General features: G+C 44.4%; 1 protein-coding gene across 1 annotated transcript in view; it reads left to right on the top strand.

Moving 5' to 3' along the window:
* The first annotated feature begins 2,955 nt into the window (after window positions 1–2,955).
* The window catches only part of CCDC6 (coiled-coil domain containing 6), a 127,608-nt gene continuing 110,630 nt past the window's right edge, over window positions 2,956–19,933 (top strand). Inside the window, exon 1 of the mRNA XM_023185580.1 lies at window positions 2,956–3,906. Within this exon, the coding sequence (XP_023041348.1) occupies window positions 3,604–3,906 (303 nt within the window). The 5' untranslated portion in view covers window positions 2,956–3,603. The remainder of the gene's footprint in view (window positions 3,907–19,933) is intronic.

Here is a 19,933-nt window from a genome sequence, read left to right as displayed (position 1 = left end):
GATGACTCAGTGGTATCTAATCAATGTGTAACCACTCCAAAACGGGGCTGTCTTTTATACTACTAGCTCAGTGGTTTCAAACTGTAGGCAATTTTGCAGCCCAGGGGATATTTGGCAATGTCTGAAGACATTTTTGGCTGGCATACTACTGGAATCTACTAGGTAGAGGCTAGAGATGCTGCTAAACATCCTACAATGCACAGGACAGCTCCCTACAACAAAAAATTACCCAGTCTCAAATGTCAGTGTTCAGAAATGCCTTGCTAGACCTAGACAAAAATTCTAAATCAAAGGTGTAATTAAATACATAAACAATCAACTACTTTTCAAGAAATGATAGCCCTAGGCTGGGCACAGTGGCTCTGGCCTGTCATCCCAACACTTTGGGAGTCCAAGGCAGGAGGATCACTTGAGGCCAGGAGTTTAAGGCCAGGAATTCAAGATGAGAGTGGTCAACACAGAGAAACGTAGTCTCTTAAAAAAAAAAAAAAGAAGAAGAAGGAGAAATGATAGTGCTACATGGACACATTCTTCTATATTTCTATCCAAATTCGGACACTCTGTGACATCCAGCTCATACTTGGCTCACCCTAATTCTTTTCAAAACTGTAATGGTGAGTCCTGCAACAACTAAATCCAGTTAGAATTGGAATAAAATTACTCAGATTTGACATTAATGTAACTGGATATGTACAATTTGTTTATAGATATTAAAAATTAACAAAATTGCTCTATGATTTATGCCATTATTATTTTATCTTATTGTTGAAAACACTAAGGTTCCAAGGCCATAGAGTAAGTCATTTGCAAAAATGGCATTAGACAAAGAAAAATCTTGATGTTGTGCCTTGCAGTTAGGCTATTCTTTTCCTTTGTTCATGTGTTTTTGCAGCTTAAATTTAGGACAAAGCTAAATTTCATTATTTCTCCAAAGGAGGTGATTACCTAAATCTGTCCCTTCTTCCTCCAGGCAGCACATACTACTATTTGTTCTTCTGATTCATTTCCCCTAGAAAGCTGAGAAGGAGTTTTATAATGATATTATTGGTTTTGTAACTGGTGTTTCCATTGTAATGCTATTACGGAACCAGTGTTGTGATAAATGATCTGTGTATAAGGGAAATCACTTTTACAAGACGTAGAAAATTAGACACGCTTCTGCTTTGCAATAACAATAAAAACCACGGTGAAAAAATATTCTCCAGTTTATTCCCATCTGTACCAGCAGGGAAGCTTTAGAAGATGGGTTCTCCCTAAAGTCTTCTAAACACGATTACTACCTACAAGTACCCTGTCAAAATGCAAATTTCCTCCAAATCCTATTGACGGCCACTACGTTTTTAAGCTTAGCATGACGTGGGCCCTTTAAGAAAACCAGGCGCTTCAAACTCCACCCCTCTGCTGACTTGAAGCGGTGTGAGTCCGCCTTTCCAAGGCGGTTAGTTTTGTGGTGACGCTAAGAGAGAGTTAATTTGCCCCCTGCTCTGCCTGGAAGGAATGTTCCTGTTGCAATAAGCTCTAAAAGTGGAAGCTTTAAGATACTATGGAATAGGGAACAATAGAAACTTGTGAGGTATGGCAGCCAGCCCCACTCTTAAGATTCGATCACAGTGCTGAATAAAGTGGAAAGAATGTTGTTAAATCTGTTTCCCCCTGTGGTGCTTCTCCCTGCCAGCTTTACTCTTCCATTTCACTCCTCAAGTGAGCTTCCAGAATCCGTTTCCAACTTTACTAGCTGATTGTCTCATGTACTAGATCCCAAAAAAGTGAGAGAACTAAGTTTCAGTGCAAAGTAAACTGGATCACTTGTAACAGAATGATTTAGATTGCCTATATGTTTCTCAAGAGCAAAGTCAAGCATTTCCCCCCTCCTGCTACACAAACAGTGACAGAGTTCAGAAGCCCTCTAGCACTAAGCTAAACTACCTGGGAGAAATGGGGGTTTAGTTGCTGTTGGCATTTAAGCTGTTTGCTGAAAGCAGCCATCTTGGTGAAAGATGATGTCATTTGGAACACTTGGTGTTTTCGAGTTTATTCTGAGGTGCCAGTTTCCAAGAGCCATTGAATCACCGTTTAATCATGAGATCAAATTTAAGTTTAAAGATAACGAGGGAGTGGGGATAAGAATCATTCTTCCTTCTTCCTAACGCTTTAGAAATCTTTCAGAAAGTTCAACGCAACAGAAAACAAAATTACACTTTTTTTCCCCCTATTTTCTGTTTCCATGTGTTTGTTCTAATGTTAACTAAGCATGGGTAATAAAACTAGTCTGGTCAGTTTCACTTTTCAATTTTTATACATAAGTGAAAGCTGTTTTGTGTCAACAGGGCAAAGTGTTTAGAATGCTCTCACCTGCTGAGCCAATTGCCTGCAAGCCTTTGGGAAGAGGGAGGGGGAATAAAAGTTTTTGATTTTTAATTTCTTAAACTGCAAAGCTAGAGCCCTGAATTAGACCGCATTATAGTAATTACTGTTTTATTTTTACATGCTAAAGTTTTCTAGGAGATAGCAAACAAGGGTGATGTTGTACTCCCACTCAATCATTACTGTTTGTATAGCATAATGTTATGTCCGCAGTTACTTTGGAAAATTGGCACTTAAAGAGGTGTTTCAATCTTCTTTTAAAAGTGTTTCGCTTTCCTTTTTTTTTTTATTAGATGTTACTATCTTAATCCTACTGCGTGACACGTGCTGAAAACGTTTGCAAAATGCAGAGAAAAAAAGGAAAAAAACAGTTGCACCTTGTTTAAACAATTGAGCGCAATGTGGTTTATGAGGTTATTAAAGGGGGTGTGTGTCTCTCCTGCGAATTCTTTCCTAACAAGGTTAACCTGCGGCTGCTGTTGTTTCATCCTCCTCGGCCTCTTGTAGAGGAACTTTGTTCTCAGGTTTATCCAAGCCTTCCCAGTCAAAAACACCTTGCTTTTGAGAATATAAAACTGCGTGTATGTGTGAAACAGATAGAGGGAGACACGCGAACACACAGTCGGCGGAAGATGGGGCCACAACACGGTAGAGGATGGGCGCCGGAGCCCGGCTGACCTTTCCACGTGTCCCCGGCACCTGCGAGGCTGGTGGGGCATCAGGTTTCTTTTTTCTTGGGGCGGGCGCGAGCCCGGAAGAGGCTGGGCGGCCGCGGGCTTAGATCAGGGGGCTCGTAGGCCCTCCCTTGGAACACGTGTGGCTGGCGAGCTGGTGGTGCGGGGGCAGTCCTTGGCTTTCCCGCACCCGCAGTGCCTGCGCGTTCCCAGCCCGCCCGTGGTCACCAGGCGGCGGCGGGCGGGTCCCCGAGCTTTCAGCCAGCTCTGTTGGGCGGCCTAGCTAGCGCGCCCGGCCCGGCTGGAGCAAGCCCCAGTGCAATACTGCCCAAGCCCGGGCGGGGTCTCTGTTCTCTGGCAGAGGAGGTCCCTTGGCAGCGGGAAGCGCCCTCTCTTTCTCTCGCCGCCGCTCCGAGTCTGCGCCCTGGTGCCAGGCGCTCAGCTCGGCGCTCCCCTGTGCTCGCCCGGCGCCCACTCATTCGCAGCCCGGCCTTCGCCGCCGCCGCCTCCCTGCTGCTCCTCCTCCTCCTCCTCCTCCTTCTTCTTTCCCCAGCCCGCCGCGGCCATGGCGGACAGCGCCAGCGAGAGCGACACGGACGGGGCGGGGGGCAACAGCAGCAGCTCGGCCGCCATGCAGTCGTCCTGCTCGTCGACCTCGGGCGGCGGCGGCGGCGGCGGGGGAGGCGGCGGCGGTGGAAAGTCGGGGGGCATTGTCATCTCGCCGTTCCGTCTGGAGGAGCTCACCAACCGCCTGGCCTCGCTGCAGCAAGAGAACAAGGTGCTGAAGATAGAGCTGGAGACCTACAAACTGAAGTGCAAGGCACTGCAGGAGGAGAACCGCGACCTGCGCAAAGCCAGCGTGACCATCGTGAGTGCCCCCCGGGGGCGCGCCGCAGCGCCAACCTCCGCCCGGCCCGGGAGGGGCTGCACCCGAATCCAGGCAACCCCCAGTCTTCCCCAGATTCCCGGGGACCCTCTGAGACCACACTCCCTGCGGGGACCTGCTGGCCTCCGGGAGGAGAGGGAGGTGTCCTTTCGGGGCCACGCGGGTCTGTCCTCCTCGGGGGTCTGAGGACCCTTGCGCGGTGCGGGGGAAGGCTACTGTGGCAACCATTCATGGTCCCTTTTGGCCTCTGGAGAGGAGGCCCCTCCGGGGCTGGGCTGGAGGCTGGCGGCGTGGCTGGGGGGCGGGGTAGGAGTTTTTTCAGCCCTAGCATGCTTGAGGGGTGCGTCCAGAATCTGGGGAACCCCAGTCCGGGGGAGAGAGAGGGAGCTGGGATCTCTTACTGGGGCCTGGCTCGGAGTGTGGGGGTTCGCAGCTGGGCTGGGTACTAAGCTGGCATCTGGACGGCACTAGCTGGATCGCTCGGGTACGGGGCGGGAGAGAGTGGCCGGGAATCCGGGAAGTGGAGTTTTCTGGCCAGGATCGAGAGGGAAGGGCGGGTACCACGCTAATACTCCCACCTCCATTGGAAGCTCTTTGCCTTGGGGTGGGAGGGTGGACGGTTTACTGCGAGGAGAGTGCAGCATTCAGGCCTGGACAGGGCTGGGGCCGAAACCAGGGGAAGGGTAGCGACTTTGATTCCCTGGCTGAGCCAGAGGTACTTGTGTTTGCTTCATTCGTAGAGTGGTTAGGAGTATCTTGCTTCTGAGTCTAGATACTGGAGAACAGGCCATCAGTTCTGTTTCTACCTGGTCCCTGGAGGCTGCCCAGAAAAGGGTAAGCTTGAGTCTGTAGGTCTTTCCTGGTGTGGCAGGCGTTTAGAAAGGCCCGTATAGCAGTGATGAGGCGAAACATAACTAGAAAAAGTACACTGTGTACTCTCACCTATCATCCCTGCCAGCTCACCACATCATTAACATGCAGGATCCCCACACAGGCAACTGTATTCAAATCAGAAGTTTCCCAGCCAGGAGCAGAGAAGAAAATGTCAAGAAATCAAGGGGGATAAATTGCCATAGCTGCTGCAAAATAGCGGATTAGGCTGAACTTTGAAATGAAGAAAAAGGGATGACTTTGGGGATGGAGGGTCACACCTTGGAAATGGGGCAAGTTTAGGATGCCCCTTGTGCCAGGAAATAGCCTTCGGTGGAGGAGCCTGTGTATATATGTGCGCGAGTGTGTATACCCCCAATGCTGGCTCATACATGAGAACTAGATGGCATTCTTAATTCGTGTAGAAAGCAAGTTGCAGGTTAAGTATGATCAGTAAGAAACTTTTCATGCTCAAATCCAATTTTGGAGAATGGAATTGGAGCAACTTGTATGTGAGATGGTAAAGTTCTTGAAGTGCCCTTTTGGTAGGAAGGGGGGTGGGGCGGGGAATTTGCAGAGGCAGCCACTTCCAAGCGTCCTATGCAGCTTTCTTGGCTGACAGAGATGTCTTTGCTGAGTGGGGGTTAAGAAGAGAGGGAAGTTGGTGGAGGCAGTTTATTTAAGATTTGAGTTAGTAAATGAGAGGGTTAGTCTCTTGGAGGTTGTGAACCATGGAAAGTAGTAGAACTTGCATGAAGCGAAATAGCCTTTTGCATGCAATGGACAATTCAGGCTGGTTTTGTTTGGGAGGGAGGAATGAGGGATGCAGAGACTATGAAAGGGTTATCTGTTTGACACTTCGACCGTACTGTAAATAGGTTTGTAAACTGTACTTACACATGTTGGCTTTGCAGGAACAAATGTGTTCATTCCCAGTGTTTAAAATCACAGGCCTTCTGAGTACTTAGCTCGAAAAGTGTATAAGGTGGTGGCTTTTTTTCTTAGCACTTACCCTTAACTAAAACTGACATCCAGCCGAATATACTTTGTGAAATGTCGTGTGGTGTTAATGAGTAAAGTTAAAATTGTTTTAGGTGACACTGCACAAGTAGCATGAAGCCTCTCAGTTCTTCTTTAATCTCTGACTAATATGTTCAGGGAGACAAATAAAAAAGTGCTTGTGGTTCGCCTGGTTTCCTAATACTTGGCAGTTGTTACTGAGGAGCTGAATGATAAATGCAGAAAATAGATTCCTTCAAGATTTTGTAGGTGTTAACTGACCTAGGATCCAGATTCTGTGGGGGTGCGTTTTACCTCTCAGGTATGTAATGTGGGAGGAGAAATGTATGTGACTCCATGAAATGGGTCTGTGAATACAGAGAGTCCATTGAACTACACTTGAGTAGTTTATATCAGGGTTAAGCTGTACAATCCCTGACATTGCTCACTTAAGCATGACCCTTGCTAGTGGCAGTCAAGGAAGTTTCTGATAATTAAGTGAAGACCTTGTTAGATTTTTCAGTGTTGTAGTTAATTTGAAGGGAAGATGGTACCATAATTCTGGTAATTGCCTTTCTGGCTCTTTTTAGTTCTAATTGTGATATTGACATTCATGTTCTTGAGCACTAAAGGTGATTGTGGCCTTCTTTTTCCTTGAGCATGTTCAGGAAGGCACATTGCCTTTTTGTCACTCCCTGGGGAAGAGACGGTCTCCCCCTGCCGCCACTTGTTTTGTTTTTTAATAGACTTTACTTTTTAGAGCACTTTTATCTTCAGAGTAACACTGAACATAAAGTACAGAAATTTCCCACATAACCCTTGCCTTCACACAGGCACGACCTCCTCCACCATCAACGTCTTACATCATAGTGGTCCATTGTTATAGTCAGTGAACCTACACTGATACATCGTTATCACCCAAAGTCTAGAGTTTATTTGGTCTTGTATATTCTATGAGTTTAGACAAATGTATAATGACATATGTCCACCATTATAGTATTACGCAGAGTTTTTCTGCCCTGGAAGTCTTCCATGCTCTGTTCATCTTTCCCTCCCTGCTAACTCCCGGCAATCACTATCTTTTTACTCTCTCCTTAGTTTTGCCTTTCCCAGAATGTCATGTAATTGGAATCATACAGTATGCAGCCTTTTCACTTAGTAAATGCATTTAAGTTTCCTCCATGTTCCCCAACTCCTATGTCTTGGTTTCTGTTCAGGGTTAAATAATATTTCATTGTTTGGATGGATCATAATTCATCCATTCACCCCCTGAAGGGCATCTTGGTTGTTTCCACCTTTTGGCAATTATGAATAAAGCTGCTGGAAATATTCATGTGCAGGGTTTTGTCTGGAAAGATATCAGTTCATTTGTTTAAATACCAAAGAGCATGATTGCTGAATTATATGGTAAAAGTATATTTAGTTTTATAAGAAATTGCCAAACTGTCTTCCAAAGTAGCTGCACTGTTTTTCATTCCCACCATCAATGAGTAAGAGTTGCTTTTGCGGGGCCAGACATGGTGTCTTACACCTGTAATCCCAGCCCTTTGGGGAGACCGAGGCAGGCGGATCACCTGAGGTCAAGAGTTCGAGACCAGCCTGGCCAACATGGTGAAACCCCATCTCTACTAAAAAAAAAAAAAAAGTACAAGAAAATTAGCTGGGGGTGGTGGTGCATGCCTGTAATCCCAGACTCCCTGGAGACTGAGGCAGGAGAATTGCTTGAACCCAGGAGGCAGAGGTTGCAGTGAGCCAACATCACGCCACTGCACTCCAGCCAAGGCGACAGAGCCAGACAACGTCTCAAAAAAAAAAAAAAAAAAGAGTTGCCGTTGCTCACCAACATTTGCTGTTGTCAGTGTTCTGGATTTTGACCATTCCAATAGGTGTATAGTAATATCTCTCTTATGCCCTTTTTAAAGCCAAGTCCAAAGGCTAATAGAAGCTCTTAACCAATGGTCTCTTCTGGTATGTAAGTGGCTATTCTGGTCAAACTACCCATTTAATGAAGGACTAGTTTCATGGGCCTGTGTTCTCAGTATCTGTACAACAGCAGTAAACATCATCTGTGGGAGAGAATCAACTGTAAGAAGTCTTTCAGTCGTGTCCACAAGTGCCTGGTGCACCTGTGAGTTATAGCCTGCCCTAGGCCATTTTATCTGGGGCTTAAAAGTGGAATAGAATATTTTGAGTGAGTATTCAATTTTCCCTATTAAGTCAGCAGGGGAATCAGGCTCCTGATTACGGATCATAATTTCTTTTTTTTTTTCGGAGTGGGGGAAATAAACAAATGCATAGTCACCTTTTTGAGTAGCTTTTGTATGTTAGGCCAGATCTGTTGGTTTGTCCTATGAGTGAGAATGTGATTGTGAATTATATGATTCAGTGTAGTGAGGGTTATCGTGGGGGGGGTGGTCTTAGGGGTTGGTGGTCTTAGGGGTTGGTGGTCTTATTGGTGGTGGTCTTAGGGGTGGTGGTCTTAGAGAAGGTGAGGAAATGCAATTGTGGGCAGTAATTGGATGGCTTCAAAGTTCTCAACTAGTTGCTGGCATTCTCCGTGTATAAGCAGGGCCTCAGGTGGTTCTCTAGGGTGTGTACCTCTTCCAGGCAGTTTCAGACCTTTGGTATGTGTTTGGTTTGGAAATCAAGGCCTATAATAAATCACTGATATTTAAGTGTCTCTCTGACTGTAAAATTAATCCTTTATTTTAGAAGTTTAGGGAAATACAGAAGTACAAGCTGTTTTGAAGTTAGAATAGAAAAATATGTTGGTCTGGCATGATTAGAAAACCTAGCTATTTTAAACATCAGTGTAATGGTTTCATTAACTGATAAAAACTGCCATATAGTTGATGTTGTGTGTTTTGGATTATTTACTCTGGAAGCCTAATATGTTATTTTCAATTTTTAAGACTTTTGTCAGACTCTGAAGATACAAATCATTATTGCCTTTATAAATGTGACGATGAGAGTGTGATATCTTTTTTCCCCCCGTTTAGAAAAGTATTTCTGAGATTCTTATGGAAACACCCAACTTTAGACACAACTTTGAGGAAAATATGACCTCACAGTTAGGTCTAACTGTACACACGTCTTCTTAAAGAGGCCTTTCTCATATTTCTTCAGCATTTAGCAGTTGTTCACATTTATAAGTATCTTCTGTGTGTTTCACATATTCTATTTGTACTTAATTTTTAAAAACTTTTTTGTTTTTGCTTTTGTTTTGTGACAGCTTTACTCTATTACCCAGACTGGAGTGCAGTGGTGTGATCTCAGGTCACTGCAACCTCTGCCCCCCAGGTTCCAGTGATTCTCATGCCTCAGCCTCCCTAATAGCTGGGACTGCAGGCATGCGCCACCATGCCCATCTAGTTTTGTATTTTTAGTGGAGATGGTGTTTACCATGTTGTCCAGGCTGGTCTCGGAACTCCTGGCCTAAAGTGATCCACCCACCTCTACCTCCCAAAGTGCTAGGATTTCAGGCATGAGTGACCACGCCCAGCCAAAAGCTAAAATTTTAAAGGTCATGACAGTCTTTCACAGTGCTGTCCTATTTGCTAGAGATGGGGAATCATTAGAGAATTCACAGTATCTGGTTCGTGGTGACTCTTATTTGGGACCGGAGAGGCTGGTCTACAGCAAAAATCGGAGGTAGCCATTGCTTGCTTAAAAATATTCAATGACTCCCCATTGCCCTTGGATTCAGGTAAACCTTCTGGTGGTTTACTAGGCTCTGCATGATTGGAATGTCCTGCTTGCTTCACAGCCACACCCCTCACATGCATTTAGCCCAGGGTGCATTCTCTAAGCTCTCACTTCACTCCTTTACTACTAGCACCCAGAACTTCAGTAGGTTTCCTCTGACTCCTCAGTGGTGCCCCTCGTCCCCTTAAATGTTCTTCTGTATTCCTCCCCTCCTTTCTGCTTTGTCAGTTGAAGTAGACTGTATTGCCTTCTCCACCTGAACCCCTTCCTGGTATGCCCTGATACTTCCTCTTTGTCAGCCACACACTGGGGTATGCATCTGCTTACGTGGTTCCATAGACCTCCCTCTGTCACTGACACTTGGCTGCAGAGATCTTTCCCAGTTCATGTGTAAATTTCTTTGGGGGCAGAATTTGCCTTGTTCATCGCATTCCTCAGCGCTTGGCATGGGGGAAATGCTCAGAAATTTGTTGAGCTGGCTCCAGAGGCACGGGTATGTGTGTACTTGTTTCTTTCTGCCATGAAGGTGCCAGCATTCTCTCCAGGACGTTGTCTTCATAGAGCCACTCCCCTGCCACAACAGCAAACACTTTCTTTACCATAGTTGATGAAACAGACCAGATATGTGAATGGATACATTGCATACTTTGGGAGACCATTGCAATCAGTGTGCCCTTGCCTTCTTGCTTTGGGTGATGTGGGCTACCTTGTAGCATATACCTGGGTGCTCCTGATAACATTTTATTTGGAAGAGGACAAAGTATTTTCAGGTTCTCCTTTCTAAGTGTTTTTTGAGTAAGGCTTGGAGGAAAAAGTAGCCCCGTTGGAAGTGTTCAGATTTGCTGCTTTGGTTTTGGTGTTGGTGACAGATCATTCCAGGTGTTTCCTATGACTCTTTAATGTTGAAATGCCCTACTGGGAAACAACTCTGGCCCATTGCAGGGGGGTACATTAATGCAAATAAATACTGGTGACCTGTAGCAGTGATGGGGGAAGCATCTGAAAACAGGGTAGGGGGATTGTTGAATTCTTATGTCTGCTTGTGTCTTGCAGAGACACAAGTGTCACCACAGTGTATTTGTGTGTGTGTGTTTTCCTTAAATCATGCCTTGCTGAAATAATTGTGTTTACACTTCAAAATGCTAATACAAACTACCGAACTGCAGTCAGGCTGAGTAAGTAATAATAGGAATCTTTTCTGTCCCCTCTGTATACATTTTTCCTTAGTGGGTAGGTGTTGCTTTTTGTTTTCAATCATAATGTGGTTGTTTTCAGGTATATTGAATTATTGTCAAAGTTGGCAGAGTAAATGTTCACAGGTTCAGTATGTTCCTGCTTGGTGGTGGTTGCAATTTTTCTTGACAGAGGAACTAATCCTCTGGAAAATATTTTTAATTGTCAGGATCTTGGGGTGGCGTTAACTTGCAGATACTTCCTACTTCTCCAAGGCTGTCAAATTTTCTTACCTTTAATGACTGTGAAATCCACAGCTGTGAAGTTTATTCCAACCCTGATACCAGTAAATTGCAAAGGTCACTTCGTGTATGTTCTCTCTTTAGATTAAGTATTCTTTAAAAAAGGGTTAACAATATGGTTGATGGTCATTTAGAATTAACCCTCCCCTTTACTTATTGTTTCCTAGATCAGACATATGGAGTGCAATGTAATGATTGCAGTTCATTACAATACTTATTTGTTTGTTGCTGGGAGATTTTCTGGTCTCCCTCTCTGCCCCTGCCTTTGTTTCTTCAGTAAGGTACAAAATGGCATGTAATAAATGAAATAAATATAGTCTCAAAGAAGTAGGATTCAGCCGTCAAGTGCTTATAATACTGTGTGCTAGATAGAAATATCCAAAAGGAATGTTAGGGCTCTCCCAGTAGCATAGCGAGGATAACACTAGACTTTCATTCAGCCTGGCACTGGCCTGGTGCTGTAGGGAATACAGAGCAGAGGGAAACAGTCTTTCTCTCTAGCTTTGGGGCTTGTGCAGTGCATGCAGAAGGAACCAACACCCACATGGACACAGGAAGGGAAGCTTAGGCCGACTCCTGTAGGGGTTCCCAGGGAGGGGAATTTTACCTTGCGGCTTCCCAAATGAAGTTCATTTATCTCTGTGAATATCTTTAAGGAAAACAGTGTATCACATTCATTCACAGTTTAATTAGCTTGTAGTTTATTTTGTAAGGCAGAGATGGGGAGAGCTGTTGCTCAATTTATGCTGAGGTGGCACCGGGAGGCTTTTGGTTTGTTTTTAATTTTCGTTTTTATGTGATGATGATTGAAAAGAAATGTCATTGATATTTTAATTTCATAATCTGCATCTGTCAGTACATGGAAATTATCTAGGTGGTTTTTTCCCTCTATTCCTGTTATACTCTGAGGCCCACCCATGTTTCCTTCGTGGAATAATGGTGGATAGACTGAATTTCTCAAGTTTTTAATCTGAAACTATCCGAAAGCAAAGACTTCTTGCAGTAAAATTAGAGGTACTATTTTATAGGCAATTTTGAATTCTAGTTTTTTACAAAAGCTGTGCTGATTGATGGGCTAATCTTCCATGCATCTGTTCCGGATCAATCCAGCCTTGGCGGTGCCAGGTGTGTGTCCAGAGTGATCTGGGTAATGCTCACCAGGGCATCTCAGGGCACTGAGGATCAAATGAGGCCACTTGGTACCACAGAGCAGAGTTGGGATGTTCAGCCAGGCATAGGTCATAATTCAAAAAGTTTTCCATAGGAGGAAGGAAGGGGGTAAAAGAATGAAAGCAGCAGGGATTATGGGTGAACTAAAGAAAATTCTTAGAAATCTAGTTACCTGTGTTAAACACTTCATGTGTTGCTTCTATAAGTGAACAGTTTGAGTCTTTTGTGCTATCTGCTTGTTGAGATTGAATTAGAGAGGCTAAAAGGGACAGATTTGAGAGAAAAATAATTATACCTAGAGTTTCATATAGAAAACTTGTATGCAAGCTTGACTTTTTAAAAATTATCCTAATAGACCGGGTGCAATGGCTCACACTTGTAATCCGAGCACTTTGGGGGAGCCGAGGCGGGTGGATCACCTGAGGTCGGGAGTTCGAGACCAGCCTGACCAACATGGAGAAACCCCTTCTCTACTAAAAATACAAAAATTTAGGTGGGCATGTAATCCCAGCTACTCGGGAAGCTGAGGCAGGAGAATCGCTTGAACTCAGGAGGCGGAGGTTGCAGTGAGCCGAGATTGCGCCATTGCACTCCAGCCTGGGCAACAGGAGTGAAACTCCATCTCAAAAACAAACAAACAAACAAAAAAACTTATCCTAATATACCAACTGAAATGATAACTTAGTCTACTGAGAGATGTTTTTTATGGGGTGGAGTTCTTCACTAGACCAGAGTTTATCTAAACAAAGACATTTATTGAGTCAAAACATTGTGTCTTCACTTCATTTAGTAGCCCCGCTAATCTTTGAGGAAAAAATCGACTAGGTGATTTTAATGCTTTTGTTAACCACAGAGTATTGTTTTAAGTGTATTCTCCATGAAGTAGAGTTAGACTTTTTCAGGTTCAAATCACTATCTGGTAAGGGTTTATGTCACTTGAAAAGTATATTAACTATTTTATGCCATTTTGAACCTTGCATGCATGGAGTTTATACTGAGAAATACCTTAGGTACCCAGAGAAAAGTACCAGTGACTTTTTTTGCATTTTTTCTTTTTTTGTGGTAAAAACATATACAACATATAATTCACCATTTTAACCATTTGTAAGTATACAATTCAGTGGCTTTAAGTACATTCACAATGTTTTGCAAACCTCGCCATTATCCATTTCCAGAACTTTTCGTCATCCCAAATGGAAACTCTGTACCCATTAAATAATAATACCCATTTTTTCCTCCTTGGTAAACCTCTATTCCTAGTGAATTTTAATTTTTTTTTTTTTTTAAAGAAAGACTTACACTAGTCTACAAAAGCTGCTAGCTGCTTTTTACTGTCCCGATCTTGAAGTTATAAATTTAGACCTTAAGTGTTGATGTCTTATTTAATTAAGTTTGTACTGCCTGTTAGCTGTCCCATATGTGGTTCTTTTTCTATCACTCAGCAAATGCGCAGTGCCCTAGCCCTATGCCGAGCTCTGGGCGTGGTGCCAGTAAGCCCCCAGATGCTGGATGAGGGAATAACCCATGGCGAGAGCTTGTCCTCCGGGAGGGAAGGGTCTTCCTCCAATACCTTCCCCCCAACACCTCACAGATGATGGTTGCTTTCTATTTTTTATTTTTAATGAAATGTATGCATTTAATTTCCTTGATAGCAGTTGAAATAAACTGTGATTTTATTTTTAAAATGACTTATTTTGATACTCACAGGTGCAGTTTATTACAGGGAAAGGATGCAGGTTAAAATAGTCAAGGGAAAAAGCATATAGGGCAGAGTCCAGGAATGTTTTTCATTGTGGAGCTTCCAGTTATCCTCTCCCCATGGAGTGTGTACGACATTACTTTCCTGGCAACAACACGTGACAATACACATGGAGTATTGCCAACCAGAGAAGTTCGGCCAAGCCTTGGGGTGCAGAGTTTTTACTGGGGCTCCATCACGTAGACATGGTCGACCATCCACAGGGCAGATCTTAGTCTCCAGGCCCTGAGAAGGCTGTGCTGATACCACATGGCCCAAAGCACTCAGGCTGAATCACACTGTTAGGCTTTCCAGTGTGATCCAAGGCCCTCAGGTAAACAGAGACACTCTTAACAGTCATAACCTTCCAAAGGGTTAGAAATTGCCTCCAGAAAGTCAAGGGCTAAGGCCAGATCTCTTTGGGTGCAAGGTAAACAGAGTTTTAAAAGGTTTGAAGGAAAAAGAAAGCATATAGAATTTTTATTCACCACCATTGTCCCACTTCCAAATCTTTTTGTGTGGCTGTGATAACAGTGAATGTTTATCCAGTGCTTACTATGGGATAGGAACTATTGGAAGGGGTTTGCGTATATCCTCTCATTTAATCCTCACCACAGTCCTATACGATCAGTACTACTGTTTATCCATAGCCATAAGCCTACAAATTTAGGCCCAGAAAGCTTGTATCACTTGCCTGAGGTCCCATGGCTATCAGATGGGACTGGGATTTGAGCCCAGGTCTGACCTCAGAGCTTCTACAGTCTGTGGGAAGATGGCATATAAATTAATTTAGGGACAGGCCTTTTTGTTTCGTCGGTTTTCTTTCAGATGGGGTCTTGCTGTGTCACACAGGCTGCAGCATATTGGTGTCATCATAGTTCACTACAGCCTCGACCTCTTGAGCTCAGGTGATCCTCCTACCTTAGCCTCCGGAGTAGCGGGAACTACAGATAGGTGCCACCACTCCTGCGTCATTATTATTATTATTATTATTATTATTTGTAGAGGGTCTTGCTATATTGCCCAGGCTAGTGTTGAACTCCAGGGCTCAAGCAATCCTTTCACTTTGGCCTCCCAAAGTGCTGGGATTACAGGCATAAGATACCATGCCCAGCCCAGAAACAGTTTTATCCTCGTCTCGTTGTGGGCATTTTCGTATTAGAAGTTCCTATGCAGTTCTGTTCTGTTAGGATCGTCAGGACTGCCCCATTACCACAGCAAATTCCCAGGATGCTGGGCCTAAGGGAGTGTTGCCACGATAGCAAACTCCCTGTCTTGGAAAAGAAATAATAACAGAGAAGGGTGCCTTCAGCTCATGGGGAACAGTCTGTGCTCCCCTTTCTGGCTCAGTTGCCCTCCAGTTGGGCCTTGGTCTACTCCACTCCTGCACCCTGTTTAGCATACCCCAGGATATTGCCAGCTCTTCACATGGCATAGCCTTATGGATTCCCGCCCTGCACCCCCACCCCCCAGCCTGGAATCAGTTTCTTCCTTTGTATTTATGTTACAATCTCTACTTAAAAATAGTCTGATTAGCACTGTACACGTGAGTTTTTTAGTTTTCTTCAACAAACATGAGTGTCTGCTGTATGCCAGGCAGTGTGCCTGTATATAACAACTGGGATGATATTGTGCTGGTGGCATCGATGATGGGCCCCGATTCAATCCAGGAGTGGAAGCAGAGTCAGAGCGCAGGTTCTGAAATGAGGAGGTTTCTTAGTCACGATCTAAAGGATAAATCGAAGTTAATTCAAAAGAAGTAGGGGCTGAGTAATGGTTGGACAAGGCACTCCTCCCACACCCAGGCAGAACCTGAATGCCCAGAGAAAAATGAGGATGAGAGGAGAGCAGTGCCCAGCTGGGCAACTCTAGGCTGTGCGCCTGGATTCCCTTCAGGAGCTCACTACAGAACGGCGGGGGAACAGTAAGAGCATTTCTGCCTCTTGGAAATCCACTCTGGCTACTTAGTGCAGATGTTTATTTGTGTTTTTTTAATGCAATACTTGAAGGCAGGTATTTTGTCATTTATCATCAGTAGGATGACCTGTCTTATTCCATGATAACAGTTGCCATGTATTGCAGTCTTGTGTTTCTGGGTACAGTTCTCAACACATTACCTTTAGGGACTCATTGACTCCTCAGCACAACCCTTTGTGATCTCAGTGTCACAGATGAAAGACATGAGGCACGGGGAGTCCCGGCAACCCCTTGAAGATTGCAGTAAGCAGTAGAGCAGGTATTGAACACAGCAGTCGGATGGTACCTTGCATGGTGACTGCCATGTAAAGACTCTGCCATTTGAAGGGTCATTTGTGTTTTCCATAACCTTAACACAGCTGTTCAATAAGTTTGTGGAATGGATTTTGGGAAGTGCGCACTTCTTTGTAAATTATTCAGTGGAGAACCATATATTTACTGTAAAGTGTACAAACTTTGCACAAATTTATCGAACAGTGCTCATTGTATGTATGTATTATGTATTTATTTATTTGTTTTAGACAAAGTCTCACGCTTCCACCCAGGCTGGAGTGCAGTGGGGCGATCTCGGCTCACTGCAACCTCTGCCTCCTGGGCTGAAAGCGATCTTCCCACCTCAGCCTCCCGAATTGCTGAGACCACAGGCATGTACCACCATGCCCGCTGTTTTTTTCTTGGACTTTTTTTGTAGAGACACGATTTCACTGTGTTGTCCAGGCTGATTTCTAGCTCCCAGGCTCGAGCGATACTCCCACCTCAGCTTCCCAAAGTGCTGGGATTATAGGCATAAGCCACCATACCCAGCTGCTCAGTGAATTTAAAAATGAAATCACTGGTGTAACCACCACCCTGCTTAGGATACATGCAATTGTCAACACCCCTGCAACTGTCGTGTGCTCTGTTTCAGTCAGTACCCCCCCAAAAAGTAAGCCTTTTCTGACTTAATATATTTAATAGATTTGTTTTGCTAGTGTTTGAACTTCATATAAATGGAATTATACAGAATGTATTTTACGTATCTGGATTCTTTGGTTATCCTAGTCCATTCACTAATATTAAACAGTATCCATGCAGTTGCATATAGTGGTAGTTCTTTTTTATTGCTGTGCAATGGTCTGCATAAGTATCTGAAATTATTTGCAGTTTTAAAGTCAGCTTCCTGGGCGGCCCCACCCGCTTCCCTCAGTATTGGTGCTGGGCAGCAGGATGACATGAAAGGAGTGTGGCACAGCAGAGTACATACAGGCCCTACAGGACTTATGTGTGTATTAATTGAGGTTCTAGCTACCCTACTAGCTAAGTTATATTGCATTTAGGGCCTTTGAGCCTTGGTTACTTACCTGGTAAGAGACTGTAGAGTTAACACAAATCTTGCTCCCATCCCATAGTTATGAAGATCAAATGAGATGATACACAGAGGAAAGTTTTGGGGTAATGTGTGACTTATTCCTGTAGAAAATGATATTAAATATTATTAGTACTTCCCCACCCCCTTCTATTGTCCTCCGAAATACATTTCAAAATCAGTCCTGCTCTAGATAATCCTATAAGATGATGATAGAAAAATTACCTCTTGAAAGCTGAGCGGGGGTGATTGAGGCAGCACCAAGCTCCCTGTGCACCGTAGACTGGGGAGCCTCGCAACCTGGCTTCTAACCATCGATGTTTCTCTGGTGCTTGGGGATGCCTGGGAACTGAGCGGGTGTCCGAGTGTTTGGTGAGCCAGGATTATACCAGTCTGTGTGGCTGTGTAAAAGTAACAGGACTGCAGGAGGTAAACACACTTCCTAAAAGATCTGGTTTTTTTCCCTGTAGGTCAGTTACAGAGCTCTTTCCATTGTGTTTTTTGAAAAAGTACACGTTTTCTGACTAACGTACTATCAGCAGACAGAAGACTGTCAAAGCTGGCTTCTCTGATTGACACTTTTGACCCTCTTTCATGGGGGTACGTGTTCTAGAAGGTGGACTTTGATGGGCAACGCCCTAGTGCCACTTCTCCTTAGCTGCTTGTTTAAAGAACAGAAACCAAAACATGAATCTTTGAAATGGACTGACTTTGCAGGATTGCAGTAACCAAATGAAGGAAGGACAACCCCTGGTGATGGGCCAGGGTGGTCTGTGGGAGGCAGTAGTTTTATCTGCCAGGGACTCCTCAAGTGACCTCTTTTCTTTGTTGCCGCTGGATTGCTCTCAGTCCTGGGGACTTTTTGAAGGTTAAGGAGCATGCTTTTCCCCAAACTACTATTAATATTTTAGTTGTATTGACTTTTGGGATGGTAAGAGAGGGCAAGGAGGATATTTTATCTGATTGAGGGACTCTGCTTGCATTGTAAATAAACAAGTTAAAATAAGCTCACGACTGCCCTTCCCTCTTTTGCTGTTGTCTGTCCATCAGAGTTGTGGGGGCTCTAGCCAAAACTATTGGAGCCTTTTGGTTTCTCTGCCTCCCTCTCTGCTACTTGTCTGAACACCTCGTTGAACTCTTTTTCAGGTAAGGAAGATTAGGGTAATGACAGTCATCCCTTCCGTGGTTGGTTCTTACTTGGCCCAGAGCCTTGTAGCTCTGGGTGATTGCTGCCTGACAGTGATGTGTAAAGGGAACTGGGATTTGCTTGTTGGGCCACACATGGAAACCGGTAGGCTTTACTGCTTTCCATAATTACAGTGTATTCTTTCCCCAGTTCTCAAAGTCTTCTATAGGTTCTATTTTTTTTTATGCTTCTTTATTTTATATGTTGCAAATTAGCATTCTCTATTAGACTGTGTGAATTTTCCCTCCTTTCAATTTTATTCATTAACTGCTTTCTGATTTTCCCACTGTAGGGTGCTTTGGCAGAACGTGGAATAACGGAAAGCGACTTGGAAACCAAGTAGGAGTACCAGTTAGCAAGTAAAAATGCAGGATGCACAACTGTATTTCAATTAGAAATAAACAATGAATTATTTTTTAGTATACGTATGTTCCACATGTTGCATGGCACCTATATATACTAGAAAGTTATTTGTTGTTTATCTGAAATTCGAATTTAACCAGGCCTCCTGTATTTTATCTGGTAGTCCTAAAACCTAGAGGACCTGTGTTTGCCGCTTCCTTGCTGTGTGAACCTGGGGCACTTTAGCCGACCTCTAAGCCATCTTGCCCTCTTCTCTAAAAAGCGATCATAGTATGTTAGCTCTCCAATTTTGGGGATAAATGATGTGACTTAGGAAAGCTTTCAGGGTGCATTCAGCACGGTTCTTCCTTTTCCTTCTCAATTCAATGATTATAGATTTGCTTCTTGCCCATTTCTTCCCTTTTCCGTTTTCCTCCCCCACAAACCTGAGACCAGGTTGCTGTCTGGGAAGAAGCCGACACGGCATCGCCTCCTTTGCGGGGCTCTTTGGAGTCTTCTCAGGATGGTGCCTCCACTTCTTCCTCAGCGGCTCTCAGTTTGCTTTCACCTTTCCTGTTCTTCCACACCAGCTTCCTGGTTTCCTTCTCTCTGGAAGTCATTATTGGCTGGAGGTCTCAGGTGTCTACCTTTACTTGGCCACGTTACCAAACCCCTTGTTTTATGTCTCCTTTCCTTGTCATCCTGCAGTGGTACTGGGAGAACTGGGCCTCTATGCATCGCCTTCTCTGCAGGACGAGACATCAATCATGTCTTTTTTCACAAGCCACAGCTTCCTGAGAAAAGTGTGTTTAGAATTCAGGATTTGCAAAAGGGCAGCTTGCGTTTGGCCCACAGGTGAGGGATTTGACTCTAGAGTTGTGAAAGACCTTCCGAAGAAAAGGCCTGAGCAAGGGCACACCCTCTACTCTGTTGCAGGCATCACCTCCCTCTGTTGCTTTTCTTTTCTCTCTCTCTCTCTCTTTTTTTTTTTTTTTTGAGACGGAGTCTGGCTCTGTCACCCAGGCTGGAGTGCAGTGGCACGATCTCTGCTCACTGAGACCTCCACCTCCCAGGTTCAAGCGATTCTCCTGCCTCAGCCTTCTGACTAGCTGGGATTACAGGCACCCCCCACCAAGCCCAGCTAATTTTTTGTATTTTTAGTAGAGATGGGGTTTCACCATGTTGGTCAAGCTGGTTTCGAA

This window comes from Piliocolobus tephrosceles, chromosome 9, assembly GCF_002776525.5.
Source record: "Piliocolobus tephrosceles isolate RC106 chromosome 9, ASM277652v3, whole genome shotgun sequence".
In the NCBI taxonomy this organism is placed as follows: domain Eukaryota; kingdom Metazoa; phylum Chordata; class Mammalia; order Primates; family Cercopithecidae; genus Piliocolobus; species Piliocolobus tephrosceles.
Note: the sequence above shows the minus strand (reverse complement) of the source record. Positions and strands in the feature narration are given on the sequence as shown.